The sequence below is a fragment of the Gopherus flavomarginatus genome, unplaced genomic scaffold, assembly GCF_025201925.1.
Source record: "Gopherus flavomarginatus isolate rGopFla2 unplaced genomic scaffold, rGopFla2.mat.asm mat_scaffold_43_arrow_ctg1, whole genome shotgun sequence".
Classification (NCBI taxonomy): domain Eukaryota; kingdom Metazoa; phylum Chordata; order Testudines; family Testudinidae; genus Gopherus; species Gopherus flavomarginatus.
The window spans coordinates 1,531,612-1,550,001 of record NW_026115085.1 but is presented as its reverse complement, the minus strand read 5'-3'; the positions used below and the strand labels follow the sequence as shown (position 1 = coordinate 1,550,001).

Genomic DNA, 18,390 nt, shown 5'->3' with positions numbered 1-18,390 from the left:
CTCAAGCAGCATGTTTCTTACTTTGCCCATCTGTCAATTTTGATGATTATTGATGGAAATATTTTGCCATTGGGTTGTGTGTTTACACAGAAATTGACATTTATCAACAAATACACAATTCTTCCAGGCCTGCCTAGTCTGCAGTTGATGAGTTTAGAGGGACACATTCACTCTTCCAGGTCCCCATTCCAGGCCTGTGCTCTCCAGGTTGTGAACTTCCCGCACTGCTGGGATCCTTCCCTCATCTCCCCCCAAACCACTGCCCCACCCCCACTTCTGGGGTCCCCTCCCTACACTGTCTAACTCCACTGCTGGCAGGATCCCTTCCTGTTCCTTTCATTTCCTGCCTCCACTCTGGGCAAAAGCTCTGCACTCTTCCCACACCAGAAGTTGAACCCAGGCCACCTGGGTGAAAACCAGGAATCCTGACCACTAGCCCATATGGGACTATTGTTGCATCTGACGAAGTGGGTATTCACCCACGACAGCTCATGCTTCAATACGTCTGTTAGTCTAGAAGGTGCCACCGGATTCTTGGCTGCTATTATTACTACAACTCAGGCCTTGGCTACACTGGAGAGTTACAGTGCAGGTGGTGGCTTTACAGCGCTGTAACTTACTCCCCGTCCACACTGGCAAGGCACATACAGCGCTGTATCTCCCTGGCCACAGTGCTGCATGTGCTCCACCTCGACGAGAGGAATAAAGAGAACAGAACTGGTGATGCAGCGCTGAGGTGCCAGTGTAAACAGTGATTAATCTTACTACGCTGTCACTGACCTCCGGAACCTTCCCATAATGCTTTTAAGTAGAGATAACGCTCTTTGTTTTGGTGTGATGCCTCTGTTTGCTTTGCTGTGAGCTCAAGGCTCCCGGAGCTGCTTATCTAAAAAAAAAACACAGTTACTGTTTGCAGTGAATGAGCAGAGGCAGGGGGATCCCTTTGGAACACCCACAGCTGGTGTTTGCTTGAGGAGAGAAGCAGCCGGGTGGGCACGGGGGAGGGGGGGTCTGTTTTGGATCAGCGGCTTATCTGGTCTGTGAGGAAAAGAACAAAGGCGGCTATTTGCATTTAGTGAATGAGAGAGGGGTGGGGGAGGAGGCTTGAACTTGCCAGGCAGGGAGCTGACACAGTGTCAGCTCCAAAAATCCACTCGCTCTGTCTCCCCCACGCTCCGTGTCACACTCCACCCCACCCTCCTCTTTTGAAAAGCACATTGCAGCCACTTGAATGCTGGGATAGCTGCCCATAATGCACCACTCCCAACAGCGCTGCAAATGTGGCCATGACAGAGTGCTGGTAGCTGTCAGTGTGTCCACACTGCAGCGCTTTCCCTAAACAGCTGTAGGAAGACAGCTTTAACTCCCAGCGCTGGACAGCTGCAAGTGTAGCCAAACCCTCTCTAAGCCGACCCCTTATGAGAACAGCAGGGACTAGCATGACTAGATGTCCCGATTTTTGGGTCTTCTTCTTATATAGGTGCCTATTAACCCCACCCCCATCCCAATTTTTCACATTTGCTGTCGGATCACCCTAGCAGGGGTTGCACACAGGGCTGCATTAACCTTCAGGTGCTGAGGTTTCCCTCTCTCCATTCCCAGAGCCTGTGATCAGGAAACAGACATCAGGGCTCCCAGGTGCTGCACAGACCATGACTGAGATCAGACCCCATATTATGCAAGGTGCTGTACAAACCCTGGGCAACACTGAGACACCCAGGAGGTTCCCCTCAATTTCTCTGAGCCTCTGCTGCCCAACTTCTTCTGAATCCCTCTGGCTCACCCCCCACACAAAAAACCCACCTTTCCAAACAGTCCTTCTTTCCTTGCCCCCTGATTCTGGTTTCACACCCTGGGACCATCTCCTCTCTTTGTCTCTCCCCCTCCAGGTGAAGTAGAGATGGAGGCAACTTCAGCCACTGGAGTCAGCCTCAGCGAGCACTGCAGCCGGCCCCGGGGGAGGGGGGGGGTGTTTGCAGACACAGGAAGGGAGCAGGGGGGTGCTGGGAAGAAGGCGGCAGGAGAACAAAGCTCAGAGACCCAACATGGGGAAATTCCAGGGGGCGGGGCTCTGACACATCCCAGGTGCGGGCAGCTCCTGGGGGCGGGGCTCTGGCTCAGCTCGGGGGCAGGGCAGCTCCTCGGGGCGGGGCTCCAGCACAGAGCAGGGGCGGGGTAGCTCCGGGGGGCGGGGCTCCAGCACAGAGCTGGGGCGGAGCAGCTCCTGGGGGCGGGGCTCTGGCTCAGCTCAGGGGCGGGGCAGCTTCTGGGGGCGGGGCTCTGGCACATTGTGATGGAGACCGGGCTGAGCAGCCGCTCCCTGCTTCTCCAGGTGCTGCCAGCAGCGCTGGAGCTGCCCGAGCCGGAGCGGAGACGCTGTTCTCAGCTGCAGCCAGGATCTGCCCCCGGCCCCGCTGGGATCCAGGTGGGGACAGAGACTGGGGCCCGGGGGTTCCCCTTGGTGTGGCTGGCGGGGGCGGGAGGCGAGAAGCCGGAGCTGCAGGCGGGGGAAGGGCGGTGGGACATTGTGACCCGGAGCCCCCGGGGAATGAGAGGCGCTGGGGGGCAGGAAAGTGACTCTGCCCCAGGGAGCCTGGGAGAAGCCTTGAAAGCGTCTCGGCCCCAGTGGAGCTGCAGGAGGATCCGCCTGCCCGCCCCGCTGGGATGGGGGGGCCGGGGCCCGGCCGTCGTGTGGGGGGGAGGGGCGGACCCCGGGCCAGGCGGGGGTGGGCGGTGTATTAAATCCCTCCCCATAGCAATGTGCTACTCCCGGGCACTGCGCATGCCCAGTAACAGCCGCTGAAGCCGCTGCCCTTCCCCCTGCCCGGACCAGCCGTAACGTTCCGCCGGGCGCTGGGGGCGGGGCTGGAGCGGGGCGGGGGAGTGACAGGGAGCGTGGGAGGCGTGGGCGCAGAGCAGGAAATTGATGGGCGGGGGGGGTCAGGCAGCTGGAGGCAGGGTTCGTGGGGGGCTAAAGGGCACAATCCGGGCTGGAGGGAGGAGCAGGAGTTGAGCTCAGGGGGAGGCGCTGGCAGAGCCCCCCCCTTTGGTGTGAGGGCGGAGGTGTCGAGGGGGGAGGAGATGCCGGAGTTGCAGGGGGGGGAGGTCACTGGGGTGGGGGTGTAGATCTGTCTCTGTGCAGCCAGGACATTCCCGGGGTGGGAGGGAGGTGAGTTAACTGGATCCTGTCCCTGTTTTTGCCACTTCCTCCCACACACACATTCTCTCAAGATTTCCCTTTTCTCTCTCATTATCACACGTGGCTATAAAATCCAGGGAGATTCTCCTCCCCCCCCCAATGATCAGCTCTCTAATTGCCTCTGATTTTCCCTTTTCTCTCCATACTTCTCAAATGTCAATTTAAAATCTCTCCGATGGGGGGTGGATTTTCCCACCCATTTTATCTGCAGCGATTTGTCCTTGTTTGGGTGGGAAATTGTTGCCCTGGGTCATTCCCCAGAACATGGCTCCCACTGGAGTGGGATGGGATGAGGTTCCCGTTCTCTGCCAGGGCAGGGAAGGGAAGGGAGGAGCACATCCCCCATGGAGACTGCCCAGACCCCATTTCCCAATTCCCCTGCGGCCCCCTTCCATTGTCCAGGGAGCCTTCCAGCTCCCCCCCCGCCCTTAAATCAGCTCCTCAAAGGGCTCTGAGCTGCTCACGTGAATGGTTGCCCCGTGGCCGGGGGGGACCATCACATTCTGTTTATGTATTGGACAGTCATATAAAATCCAGTCCAACAGTCCCCCTTTTCCACTAGTTATTTAATAGCAACATCAAATCCCCTCCGATCTTGGTGGTTTTCTCTCATGTTATCAAATGTCGTTTGTGACAGGGTTCTCTCTGCGTGTCTCAAAGATTGATATAAAATACCCCAAACATTTGCCCCACTTCTCTCTAGTTGTTTTATTTCTAATTGAATATGATGGGTTGTTTCCCAATGTGCTAAGATGCAGCCGCCTCTGGGGTGGATCCATGGTGGCCATTATTTGCTAGTGACAGCCCGTGGATCTTTCTTGCCCTCCAGGCCTTCCATTCTCCTGTTAAAGAAGCACTCCCCAGGCTCCCTCTGCCTGTGTGACTGGCCAGCAGGAGGTGGTGTTAACTTTCTAGCCACTTCTCACACTCTGTGAGGTAACACTTGCAGGGGCAGGGAAGGTGTCTGTGTGGGGAGATTGCAGCTGAAGGGGCATTGTGGTAGGGGGAGGCCTCTGGGTGGCTGGGCAGGGGGTACCCTAGTCAGGTTGGTGGGTTGTGGAGGTTTGGGGTTTTCGGGGGTGGTGGTTCTGATGTGCCCATCCCTGAGGCTATGGGTCCTGGAGGTGGGTATCGCTGGGGGCCTGGTGGCTGCAGAACAGTGGGGGTGGGTGTCTCTTGGGGAGGCGGGACAGAGGGTTAGAGGGAGCCTGGTTCTGTGCCAGGGGCTCTGTCTGTGCTTCCCCCGCTGGTTCCTGGTTTTGTTGCCATGCCCAGTGCACAGAGCTGGGGGAGGGGATCCCTGGCACTAGGTGAGGGCATGCCAGGGAAGCAGAGTGATGGGTCGCACTGTAAAGCATCAGGGGGTCACACTGGGCAGAGGAGGGGGTCCCAGGCAAATGTCAGGGTAGATCGTTCTGGAGGGTGGGGAAGTTCCTAGGCAGGCAGTGAGGGACTGAGTTCCCAGTGGGGGGGGGTCCCTTGAGGGGGTCCCTGGCTGCTGGGGGCTCTTGGTGGGGGGAACCCTTTGGGATTCCCAACCTGGCAATCATGGTGTGGTGGGGGTTCTCTGGCCGGTGGGGCTTTGAGGGGTATCTGGGGTCCCTGGCCAGGGACTCTGGGGGCTGCGTCCCAGGGAATATCTGATGGGATCCTGGCTGGGGGGTGTCTGGGGCCCCTGGCTGGGGGGTCTGGGCTCTGGGTACTAGGGGGTGTCTGGGGGCTGCTGCTAACCATGATCCTTCTCTCTGGTCAACTTGTACCAGAGTCCTGGCTCCTAGTCACCAGGTCACCAAGTCCATTCCCCAGTCACGTGCCCTGTCACTGTGATAACTTTCTGTCCACTTAGCAAACACTGTTAGTGTGAATTCACAGAATTTACTTTTCTCCTCTTTTGAAAACTGCAGGAACTTTCGGTTCCGTTTGGAAAATTTTTGCCCCCAGTCCTTGTCCTAGATCTGCGGGGGTGAGGGAGGTGGGAAGGGAGTCAGCACTGCCACACGATGGTCTTTTCCACAGCGTTCTGAACTCATTCTTTCTGAAATCCGGTGTCATTGAGACCGTTGTTAATCCAGAGTCACTGTATGGAAAGACAAGGAGTGATTCCAGATGGACAGTGGGTCAAATGAGATCAGCCATTCTCCCTGTGAGGAGGGGCTCCCATTAGCTGCTCTCCCCAGAGAGCTAAAGGAGGGAAGCTGCTCATACACTCCGTCCCTCTCTGCTCAGGATATTGGGGTTCAGCTTCCTGGGTCAGATGCTGCAGCCTCCATTGTGATCTGGGAGACCAGGCTTGGCAGCTGCTGCTCCCCCAGTGGGGCTCTGTGCTGGGAAGTGACCTTAATTAAAGCTTCTTCTCTGCCCGGCCCAGGGGATGACTTTCTGCAGCTGGTCCTAGCCCCCTAGGGCAGTCCTGGGCCCTGTTACTACTAAATTCTGAGCCAGAGTCTCCAGGTAACTGAAAGACCTCAGGGAATGTCCTAGGGTCTGGCAAGAAAGTGACTCTGCACAAACAACACCACCTCATTTCTCCTCCCATTAGCGGTTGCCAGGAGGAAATCCAGCCATGGGAGAGCAAAGCCCCCAGGAATGGGACTGTCCCAGCCAGAGGGGCAGGGAGAGAGGACAGGGGAAGGAGAGACTGAAAGGGGCAGTGGGAGAAATGAATGTGGGGGAGAGATTTCCAGCTCTCTAGTCCACCCAGACACATGTATTGCTGCATCCTGGGGCAGAACCACTTTCCAGTGAACAAAACAAGGATCAGACAGAGCAAAAGCCAGTTCCTGACTCCATATTCCCCCTGCTGGGGTGTGGCTGCCGTGGGGTCAGTGTCTGAGGGAATCCCCCACAGTGACTCCTTTGGTTCTGCTCTTTTCTAGCCTTGTGTTCAGAGAAGGGGTGAGGGGAGAGAGAAGGGAGGTTAAAAATGTGTCTGTGGACTTAGCCTGGCAGGAGGGGCCAGGTCTAAATTGTAATAAACAGATTGAGCATTTCCCAGCATGACAGAATCTAGGGTGTCTGTCTGCAGGGAAAGGGCCTGGGGGAATTGTGATGTGAAATTAACTAAAACCGGTTCTGAAACGCCCACAACTGCCCTTCTCCCCCAGACAGGCTGCAGAATGTTTTGCTCCAGCTCATCCCAGCCTGGCGTGGGACAGGGAAGAGAAATGGCTGCAGTGGAGTCAGTCCAGGTAGAGATTATCGGGGGGTTGCTGGTGGGTTCCTGCTGGAGGAAAGGGAGAGCAAATACACCAGAGGTGGGAAGGTTTGCAGAGTCTGGTTTGGAGGTTGGAGCGGGGCAGGAAATTCACAGCGTGGGGAAAGGAGGAGGCCAGGGTGTGGCAGACCTGCTGGGAGTTATTTACTAAGTGGCCTAGATTCTAGGAACAGACCCAGGAGGTTTGGAGGTGGAAATGCCCTAATTTGTGAAGAGAGAAAATAACCCACCTACATGGAGCTAGTCAAACTGACCAGACTCCTAGTGCTGGAGCCTGACCTCATTAACCATCAGCTGCTGTGAGATATAAAGGGGACACCCATGAGTCAGGCTTATTGGAGCTGCCTCTCCCTTCATATCCCACTCCTCACAATGAGGAGGGTGTTGGGCATCCTACCAGCGAGCTCTCCCTGGACCCTGCTAGGGGCTCCATCTCCTGTATCAGTCAGTGGCTAGTAGGGGGGTGATGGATATGCTGGGAGAGATAAGGGGCTCTCTCTTCATCCCCTCACCCTGGCATTTGCTGGATACTCTGAGCCAGGTCGAGGTGGGACTCTCCTGACTATGATCCACCCAGAGCTTCCATTTGATTCACTCTTCTCTGCCACAAATAGTGGGGCAGCAAGTCCTTAGTGTTGGACTCTTACTCTTTCAGGGGCTGGTGACCTTCAAGGAGATGGCTATGTATTTCACCAGGGAAGAGTGGGCTCTGCTGGACCCCACTCAGAGAGCCCTCTACTGGGATGTCATGCAGGAGAACTATGAGACTGTGACCTCGCTGGGTAAGGGTTCCTGTCCCTTCTGTTCTTGGAAGGGGAAATGAAGAGTGAAGGTTCACGCCACCCCCACAATGCCATCTGTACCCTGTCCTGTTTCAGCATCACCCCAATAGGCCAGTGACACACATAATACCAGAGACCCTCCTCTGCTGCAGAACACTTTGGGAACAGAGCACAGGAGCCGTATTGCACAGTGTCAAATATCTCCTGTTTGCTCAAGTGAAACTGGGGGTTAGGTCTGGCATAACTGTCCCATACCCCTAATCATTTTTGTTGCCCTTTTCTGAACCTTTTCCAATTCCAATATTTCTATTTTTGAGATGGGGTGACATGTGCATGCAGTATTCAAGATGTGGGTGTATCATGGATTTATTTGCTGTTTTTACAAATATGATCTATGAGATATTCTGTCATATCTATCACTTTCTTAATTATTTCCTACATTGTTCACTTTTTTTCACTGCTGCTGCACATTGAGTGGATGTTTTCAGAGAACTATCCACAGTGACTCCAAGATCACTCTCTTGAGTGGAAACAACTAATTTAGACCCCATCATTTTGTATGTATAGTTGGGATTGTGTTTTCCAATGGGCTGCACTATGTGCTATCCTGTCATCTAGTACTGCTGAGATCCTGGATTCAGTAATATCCCTGCCCTTCCTGTTCCCTTTCTCCACCGAACCCCGCCAGCCCATGCTTCCTGTTCCCAGCTTCCCCAGGATTCTCGCACTGTCTCTGAACCTCTCTGTCAGCAAGAAGCAGTGCCAGGGACACTTGCCCTCTGTCTGGAGTCTTCGATTTCTGGGACATGGATTTACTTTCTCTGTGTTGTAAGAGGCTCTGTCATAATGAGTGTCTGTGATGTTACCCAGAGTACAATCTGGACTGTTAAATAGCTGTACCTCAGTCCTCCAGCATGGGGTGCCTTTTCCACTGTTTTCCCGCGAGAACAGCCCCTCTTGGCCAATTAACACACAGTCTCCAGCATGTAACTCACTCCCAGCTACACAGTATTGAGTGCTGCTAGACAGCCACTCATGAATTACACCTCAGGAGAAAACCAGCAAATTCTCAAGTGCCCAACTTTCCCCCAGAAATGTGCATCTTGCACTGTCCAGCACGCTACTGAACGACCCAAGCTCATATGAAGTCTGTCATTTCATCAGCGGAAAATGACATGCACCAGCTTGTTATCCCAAACAGAGTTTCCAACACACTTCAATCCACACATACTGGTTAGATGAACAATAAACCAAGATTGTTAACTACCAAAAACTAAAACTAGGCCCAGTCCATGAAAGGGGCACTCCCAGGAGAGACTGTATAAAGGCTGGAACATGAAACACCTTTGTAAACCTGAGACAGCTGCCTTGGGGACAATGACAGGGAGAATCCCCCAAAGTGACTCCTTTGTTTCTGCTCTTCTCTGGCCTCCGATTGTTCCTTCCAACGTGGAGTACTTTGCACTTGTCTCTACTGAATTTGATCCTATTTACTTCAGATCATTTCTCCCGTTTGTCCAGATCATTTTGAATTTTAATCCAATCCTCCAAAGCACTTACAACCCCTCCCAGCTTGGTGTTGTCCGCAAACTTGATACGTGTAAGAGAGAGACTGTTACTGGGAGGGTTTCCCCATGTGTCAGAGGGTTACACCCTGGTGGGAGGGGGCTAGGCCTGTACTGGAATAAGGTCACTCTGTGCTTCACAGTGTGCTAGAACCTAGAATGTGCATTAGCAGGGGAAAAGCTGGGGGGAATCGGCTTGTGGAATGGACAAAAGCCTAGTCTGAATTCTCACACCTTGCCCTTTTCACCCCGGCAGGCCAGAGAATAACATCCATGTTTCGCTGCAGATCATCTCGTCCTCCCAGGGGCAAGGAAATGGCTGCAATGGAGCTGGCTCAGGTAAGAGATTATCAGGGTGGCGGGCTCTGCTTGGAGGTTGAGGAGCAGTAAATGCATAAGAGGGTGGGAATTGCTAGAGGTGGTGGGAAGCAGGAAATATCTCGGGTGGAGAAAGGGAGGGGACAGCATGTGACAAACCTGCTGAGACTTGTGTAGTGTAGGGCGTGATGGGTTGTCACCCCCAGGAGGCAGTTTGTGGAGCTTCTGGGAACTGCTGTGTCCTCTAACCCTCACGCTGGGCTGGCCCTTCTCACACTGCTTTGCTGGAGATTTCGCCAGCCTCTCCAGGGCCTGTTATCACCCAACACAACAGCAGGTGGCGCCATGCAGCCAACTAAGCTACCTGAGTGCGTTACCTAAGCCACTCAAGGACAGATAGAAGACAAGAGCCAATTTCCCACTCCCCAACCTTGCACACTTGCTGTAGTATAAATCCAGAATGATACCATCTTATAGTGCACAGGGATCTCTATAATACAAGCTCATTAATGTAGTTCCCCTTCCCCTCGATATGGGACAGATGTGCACAACAAGCTGAGATTTTCCCCAGACACTTCACTCAAAATACGCTGGTTAAGATAAAGCATCAAACAAGTTTATTAACTGCAGAAAGATAGATTAAGTGATTATAAGTGATAACAAACAGATCAAAGCAGATTATTTAGCAAATAACCAAAACTCAGACTAAGCCTAACATACTAGATGGATAGAATTTGAATTAGCAATTTCTCACCCTGACTGATGGTACAAGCAGTCCCCCAAGTTTCCATACACAAGCTAGAAATCTCTTGATCCTGGGAGCAGCACTTCCCCCACATCCGTTTTTGTTTCTCAGGTGTTTCCAGAAGTTCTCTTGTGTGGAGAATGAGGCCAAGAGATGATGTCACACCCCACCTTATGTAGCTTTTCCATATGGTGGGAACCTTTTGTTCCAAACTCAGTTCCTAGTCCAGTTTGTGGAAAAATACAGGTACTAAAATGGAGTTTAGTGTCATGTGGTCTGGTCACAGGCCCTGCTGAGTCATAGTAGCCATGACTCATAGGCTGGCTGAAACATTCACAGGAAGGCTAAGCTCTTCCACAGTCCATTGTCTTTGTTGAGCCATCAGCACTGTCTGGCTTCTTCATTGTTGTACCTGAAAGGCTCATTGTGGGTGTTACCCAGAGTAAGCACATTTGAAATACAGATACAGAGTCAATATCCATAACTTCAGATACGAACATGATATGTGCACACAAATAGGATAATCATATTCAGCAAATCAGAACTTTTCCAGTGACACCACACATGATGCATCTTCTACAAAATAGATCATAATTATGTCCTAATCATATTATAATCATACCACTATGATGAATATGGGGGTGTAGTGTCAGATAGGTCCTAATTTCAAGGCACAGGAGTTGGGAATGGAACTTCCCCTCTTTGTGGAACAGGAAATAACCCTCCAGCCAGGGCTGGGACAACTTCCCAGACTCTCAGCGATGGAGCCTGAATCTACTGACATTTCATTAATTACCACCAACCCCAATCTTTGTGGCAACTGTAAACTTTATCAGTGATGATTTTGTACTCTCTTCTAAGTCATGGATAAGAATGTTAAATAGCACAGGGCCAAGAACCAATCCCTGCAGGAACCTGCTAGAAAGAAATCCACTCGATCATGGTTCCCCATTTACTATCAGAGTTTTTAATCTATTTAATGTATGCCGTGTTTATTTTGTATCATTCTAGTTTTTTTTAGTAAAAATATTGTGCTAATCAAGTCATGTCCCTTACGGAAGTTTAGGTATATTACATCAATACTATTAGCTGCAACCAAACTTTTGATCTCATCCAATAAGGATATCCCGTTAGTTTGATAGGCTCTATTTTCTCTAAACCTTTGTTAATGGGCACTACAATTCTGACCTTCTAACTTCTATTCTTTATGATTGACTTCCCCTTTCTTCCATATATTTTATTTGGAGAGTGCTTGGATTCCTACCAGGGAGCCACTATCAGGGTCCAGAGACAGCCCCATCTCCTATATTAAGCTCTGGCTAGTAGCTATGTGATAAATGTGAAGACCCTGCTTCTGTCTGTCAGATGGGAGACACAAAGGTTCTCTCTTTCTACCCTCTGATGCCTCCTGGCTGCTGTAAGCAAGGTGGGGTGGGACTCTGTTAACATGTGCCTCCCGGAGCTTCCATTTCCCTGGTGCTGCTGTTCCGTGAATAGTGGGGTTGTGAGTGGGTCAGCAGGTACTGAGTATTGGACTCCTGCTCTTTCAGGGGCCGGTGACCTTCGAGGAGGTGGCTGTGTATTTCTCCAGGGAAGAGGGGACTCTGCTGGACCCCACTCAGAGAGCCCTCTACAGAGATGTCATGCAGGGGAACTATGAGACGATGGTCTTGCTGGGTAAGGATTCCTGTCCCTTCTGTTCTTGGAAGGGGAAATGAAGAGTGAAGGTTCATGCCACCCCCACAATGCCATCTGTACCCTGTCCTGTTTCAGCATCACCCCAATAGGCCAGTAACATACATACTACCAGAGACCCTCCTCTGCTGCAGAACACTTTGGGAACAGAGCACAGGAGCAGCATCACACAATGTCAAATATCTCCTCTTTACTCAAGTAAAACTGGGGTTAGGTCCAGCATAATGAACAGAAGCTTCCTACCCCCAGCCTTCTCTCAAACCCTGAGCCTTCTCTACCCAAACCAGAATGTGCTTGGGGTGTAACAAGCAGGCGGCTGGAGTCAGAGCTGCCAGTCCAGGGTTACTTATCATACAGACACTCAGTGCGTCCTTGAACGCTGGCTGGGAGTATCCAGACAGGGGAGCTCCAGCAGCAGAACACTGAATCTCACCCAGGATTACAGATGACACAACTCCTCGCTGATCTGGATTGCACCCCAGCATGTGAAAATGGCCTAGGTTGGTAGTGACATTTCTTGAGACATGGAGAGTCTTGCTCCCATATCACCAGGTGTAATAAAAATAACAGGAAAGGCCAAATATGGAAAACTGATTGTTCAGCTTGCTTTTGACCTGCATCATATTTTGCAATATATTCCAAATAAGGAAATTAACGTGCAACGTATGTGTCATTGTTTGTGGTTTTAAGCTGTAAAAGGCTTGTGTGATTTTTAGCTCAGGAACAGTATTCCAATAGCTGTCGCCCCCTGCGTGCTTGTAACCAAGAAAAGAGCCTCAGGCTGAGCTGATTCAAATATTAATCCTGTGGTCGTTTTCCACAACAGCCTCAATAGGTCCCTGTGATGGAATGTAAGGCTACATCTAGACTACCCACCGTATCGGCGGGTTAAAATCGATTGCTCGGGGATCGATATATGGCGTCTCATCTAGACGCCATATATCGATCCCCGAGCGCGCTTATATCGATTCCGGAACAACACCAACCCCAACGGAGTTGCTGATTTGACAGGGGGAGCCGCGGACATCGATCCCGCGCGGTGAGGATGGGTGAGTAATCCGATCTTAGATATTCGACTTCAGTTACGTTATTCACGTAGCTGAATTTGCGTATCTAAGATCGATTTCCCCCCGTAGTGTAGACCAGCCCTTAATGTCTTCACACCTTCCCCCTGCAGGAGAATGGCTGTTTGACCAGCTGTTTGCCTTGCTGTCTCTGAGGAACTGGTCTGTGGGTGTTCCCCAGAACTGTAACTTTTTCAGTAATATCATACTGTAAAATCTCACAATTTTACATACAGTGTTACTACACATTTTAACAGGAGGATAATATTCAGTAGGTTATGCGTTTTCTAATGATACCTCACAAGCCATTTTCCACTAGCAGGGTCTTCTCTGTTCACAGAATTTCTGATAGTTTGATGTCTGCTGGCACTGGATGACACAGTGCATCTCTCTCTCTGTCTCAGTGAGCACCCGCTGTGGGTGTTGAAAGTCTGTGATGGGATCTATGGGATGCAACTGAACAGTGGGACCCCTGAGCCCTTTGTCCCACCACCTGGGCTCCCTCTCACACATGTGATGCTGAGACAAGCTGTGAATCTCTGGCAGATATTGCACTTACACAGACATCCGTAGGTAGGGACACAATAACTGAATAACATGAATGCTTCTGCAGCCACTCATAACACTAATGATAGAAAGTCGCCCCCTACAGCTCTGCAGCCTTGAAAATGGATCATACCATCTTGCCTTAATCAGAATGATCAGTGTTTGTTTCTATTTCTACACCCTTGTCACTGTGAATAGTACATGACCAGCCTTGTAATGGAGCTGAGATTTCCAAGACTTCAAGCAGTTTTTCAGGGTAAGTAGAGCCCCAAACAGATTTATTAACACAGCCTAGGAGTTTGATGGCCCATTGAGGGTCATCAGCTGTACAATGAACCCATGGACCAAGATAAATACACCTATTGAGTCAGCAAGACATGCTAGGGGTAGTGCCTGTGTAATGAAACCTCCAAAGCTTTTCCATGCCATGTGCTGTGAAGCTTGTGTTTGGGACACAGGAAGTACAAGCCACATGGCAAAAGGAATATAAAGCGCAGCTGCATCATCTCCATCTTGTCTTCAATCCCCCTTCCTACCTCTGGAGCAACTTCTCTACAAACTGAACCCTGGAACAAAGGACTGAATGACCCATCCAAGCTGTGGATGCGTTCCAGACAGACTTTCAAGCCAGCAACTCACCAATACTGCTAAGAACCTGATATATCCATTTTGGAATGTATCTGACTGCTTTTCCATTTAAATTCTTTCTGTCTTTCTTTCTTTAAACCTTTAGTTTAGATGCTAAAGAATTGTCTGGAAGGATGGAATTTAACTTCATTCTTTCATTTGTTCTTTCTTCTAAACATTTAGTTTAACTGCTAAAGGATTGGCTGTCAGCATGGTATTTGGGATGAGATCCAAACCTATAGTGACTGGGTAATGTGGCTTTAGTAATAAGCTCGATAGTATCATCACCATGCAATTTTGACAGGTTTCCACGCCCCTTTTAGAGCTTTTGTCCCGCCTTCCCACCCCCCGTTTTGGTTGCGCTGTCGGCCATTTTGAAAAAAATGTGTGTGTGTGTTGTCTAGGGGAAGTGTATTAAATATCTGGGTGGATTAAGAGAAAAGTTAAATAATATTGAAAACCTAGGTTTATAAAGGGAATTTAGTACGGCAAAACCTGTTTGTTAAGCACAGGATAAAAAAGCATTGAATCTATTCAATACCAATGTAGGTTAAGAAAAAAACATTATAAACTAAGTTTAAAAGGATAATTAAGTGAAGCAAAACCTGTTTTGTAAGGACATAAGCAAAAAACTATAAGGAAATACTTAAAAAGTAGGTTTAAAAAAAATTAACCAAGGCAAATCCTGTTTGGGGTGCCCTGGGTAAAAAAGTGAATAAAAAGGGATTGAAACTATGAATGCCATCATAGGTTAAAAAAAGCTTTTTAATATTATTAAGTAATATTAAAAACAATACAGCTAGGTTTAAAAGGGGAATTGACTGAAGCAAAACCTGTTAAGTAAGCACATGGCCAAAAAACTATAAAGGGGTACTAAGAAAAAGGCTTTAAAAAACATTAAAAACTAGGTTTAAAAGAAAATGTACTAAGGCAGTGTATATAAAGTGAATAAATCGTATTAAAACTAGTCAATACCAATGTAGGTTAAGAAAAAAACGAGGTTTAAAAGGAAAAATTGACAAAGAGAAAGCCTGTTCGGTAAGCACAGGGTAAAAACTCTATAAAAAAGTGGCTAAGAAAAATACAATAAAGCTCAGGGTAAAATTAAAAAATGTTACCTTTGCAGTCTTTTTGTAAAACGAGGCAGCTTTTCTGGTTTAACCCTAGTAAATAAAACACACATTAAAACTAGTTAATGCCAATGCAGGTTAAGAAAAAACGAGTTTTAAAAGGAAAATTGACCAAGGCAAAGCCTGTTTGGTAAGCCCGGGGTAAAAAAGCATTCAATATCAGTGTAGATAAGAAAAAAGAGCAAAGATAGAGAGCACGCGGCGGAATCAGAATGAGACAGAGAGAGAAGCAGGCAGAGTCTGTTTAGTAAGCACAGGGTAAAAAAGCATTCAGAATCAGGGCGGGTTACAAGACAAGAAAAGCGAGGAGAGAGTCCGCTTTGCAAAGAGCAAAGATAGAGAGAACAGGGTAGGATTAAAGAGAAAGAGAGAGAATGTTACCTTTGCCCGTCCTTTCTGTAGAATGAGGGAGATTTCCTGCTTCTGACACTCTCCAGCTTGTTATCACCGCTTTTGGATCGGCCCAATCAGAGGTGGTTTTTACAACAGCGTCATAGAATTCATTTCCTGAACCAACCAATCCTAGTGTTTTAAGAGTTTGAGCAAGAGCCAGCCCCCTCCTTTCCCCCCTCCCCTTCTCTCCCCCCCGCCCTTTTAACTGTTTTTTTCTTATCTAAAGAAACAGACCCCTAGCATTTTCCCGCCACGTAGCCCTTTTACAAAGAGTTTTTATAAAAGTTAAAACCATAAACTTTTACTAATACACCATTTTTAACACATGTTAAAGTTACCTTAAGTTTTGCAAAGGAATAAGAAACACCCCTTTTGTATGTGTTGTAATAAAAAGTATGCAGAAGCACCCTAGGTTTTTTTAGTAACAGGCGGTTTATATATTCCTTATTTTGTAAACCAGTAAATTAGAAAAACAAAGAAGCAAGCCCCTGTTAGCAAAGCATCCTCTGTGAGTTAGTGAATCAGAGATAAGAAGGCTGCTTCTTTTTCGTGCTTTTAACAAACAGAAGTTACAATTACATTAAGTTTTGCAAAGGGAAATGACTGGAAAAGACAAACCTAAGACACAACCCTTTTGTATGTGTTGTAATAAAAAAGGAGCAGACAGAAGCCCCTAGGTTTTTAGTAACAAACAGTTTATAAACCCCTTATTTTGTAAACCACTGGATTAGAGAGAAGAAGATTGTTTTTTTTCCCCATTTAACAACAAAGAGAGGTAAAAGACATGCTAAAATAGTAATAAAAAAATATACAGAAGCACCCTAGGTTTTTAGTAACAGGCGGTTTATAGTCCCCCATATTTGTAATCCAGCTGCCTTCCCCCCCTCCCCGCAACTGTTTTTTCTTATCTAAAGAGACAGACCCCTAGCATTTTTTTGCCACATAGCCCTTTTACAAAGGGTTTTTTATAAAAGTTAAAACCATAAGCTTTTACTAATACACCATTTTTAACACATGTTAAAGTTACCTTAAGTTTTGCAAAGGAATAAAAAAAACAATTTTTTTGTATGTGTTGTAAAAAAGTATGCAGAAGCATCCTAGGTTTTTTTAGTAACATGCGGTTTATATATCCCTTATTTTGTAAACCAGTAAATTAGAAAGACAAAGAAGCAAAGCGCCTGTTAGCTAAGCAGTCTTTTTGTGAGTTAGTGGATTAGAGAAAAGATTGCTTTTTTTACTATTTAACAAATAAAAGTGAAAAGGAAACCTGCAGACCCATAGCCGTTTATTTAGCATAGGTGTTTTAATAACACGTAAGTGTGCAAAAACAGTTTAGGGCTATAAAACTAACGTGTTGTAAACAAGAAAGGTTTTTTTTTTTAATTTTAGGCTAACGCGCGAACCATTTTAAAGTAAAAACAGCAGGCTTTTGCAGCAGAGCGGCTGTTAGCAAAAACAGCCTCTGTAAGTCAGTAACTTAAAAATAAAAAGAAACAAACATAAGGTCTTCTTTTAAGCAAAAAATAGCCAAATCAGGTATTAAAAAGCATACTAACTTACTTACTATTAAAACTAAGCTTTTTAACCATTAAAGTTTAAAAGCTAAAGTGGGTAGCAAAAACCTTCCCGCCTTTTTTAAAAAAACTGACTAAGACAACCACCACCCCCTCCCCCCTCCTCCGCCCTTATCTAAACAGCCAGAGCCTTCGGCTTTTTTTTAACCCTGTAACAAAAGCTATATACCGTTTTAAAATGTGTTTTCAAAGTAATACTTAATTTTTTAACTTATTAACAATGTAAAATAAGTTTTGTAAAAGTTTTAACGTGGTTTATTTTTAAATTAGCACATTTTAACAGTAAAAACAGCAGGCTTTTGCAGCAGAGCGGCTGTCAGCAAAAACAGCCTCTGTAAGTCAGTAAATTAAAAATAAAAAGAACAAACATAAGAATGTCTTCTTTTAAAGCAAAAAATAGCCAAATCAGGTATTAAAAAGCATACTAACTTACTTACTATTAAAACTAAGCTTTTTAACCATTAAAGTTTAAAAGCTAAAGTGTGTAGCCAAAAACCTTCCCGCCTTTTTTAAAAAACCGACTAAGACAACCACCCCCCCTCCCCCCATCCTCCGCCCTTATCTAAACAAGCCAGAGCCCTTTGGATTTTTTTTAAACCCTGTAACAAAAGCTATATACCGTTTTAAAATGTGTTTTTAAAGTAATACCTAATTTTTTAACTTACTAACAATGTAAATAAGTTTTGTAAAAGTTTTTAAGGTGGCGTTATTTTAAATTAGCAGTTCTGTTTTAAAAAACAAGGCCATATATAAACAAATTTTAAAAAATACAGGTTGCAGTTCAGTTTTTGAAAAACCTTTTTGGTTACAAAGCTGTAAATAGGTATTTACCATTTACAAAGGCGTTTTATTAAAACTGTTTAAACACATTTACTATAAAAAATAACATTGTTAGCCATTAAAGCTAAAGTATTGGCACCCCCCAAAACTACAACCCGTCTTTTTTCCTAGAAAGTGCCCTTTACACACCCCTGTTTCTTTAAAGAAAACGCCTTTTTAAATATTAATTTTGGGTGTGGGGGGCACAAACCTTTTTTTTTTTTAAAAAGCAGGTTTAAACCTATAAATAGGGGGACAAAAAAACTGAAACAAGCTGTAAAGAAATATGCTAATACAAGACTTCTACCGTTATGGGGAGCAACAACATGGCTAGAAACCTTACTATAATTGTATGGGCCGCCCAAGATATTATAACAGCGTTATGCTTAGTTAAAAGCCAACATTTTTTCTTTTAAATTGGACGAGAACTTTTTTTCTTGACATTCCAGATGCCGCGCTAGAAGCTTTAAATTTTGGTAAGCCAATTAATATGCTACACAAGTATAATTTATTTTTAAGAAAAAAAGGTTTTAAAAAATTTTTATTTTTTTAATTTAGAACCAAGATGGAAGTCACAAACCACCAATAGGTTTTTCCTGAAATACAGACGAAGGTGTGAACTGTTTTTTAAATATGTGTTTTTTTTTTAAATGACGTTGGAAATAGTGTGCATTTTAGGGGTTTGTTTGTTATTGTTAGGGAAAAAAACCCGTTAAAGG

General features: G+C 47.0%; 1 protein-coding gene across 1 annotated transcript in view; it reads left to right on the top strand.

The window, feature by feature from the left end:
- The window catches only part of LOC127042428 (zinc finger protein 75A-like), a 195,743-nt gene extending 183,777 nt beyond the window's left edge, over positions 1-11,966 (top strand). The window contains exon 5 of the mRNA XM_050935883.1: positions 11,374-11,966. Coding sequence (XP_050791840.1) covers positions 11,374-11,541 — 168 coding nt within the window. The 3' untranslated portion in view covers positions 11,542-11,966. The remainder of the gene's footprint in view (positions 1-11,373) is intronic.
- The last annotated feature ends 6,424 nt before the right edge of the window (positions 11,967-18,390 follow it).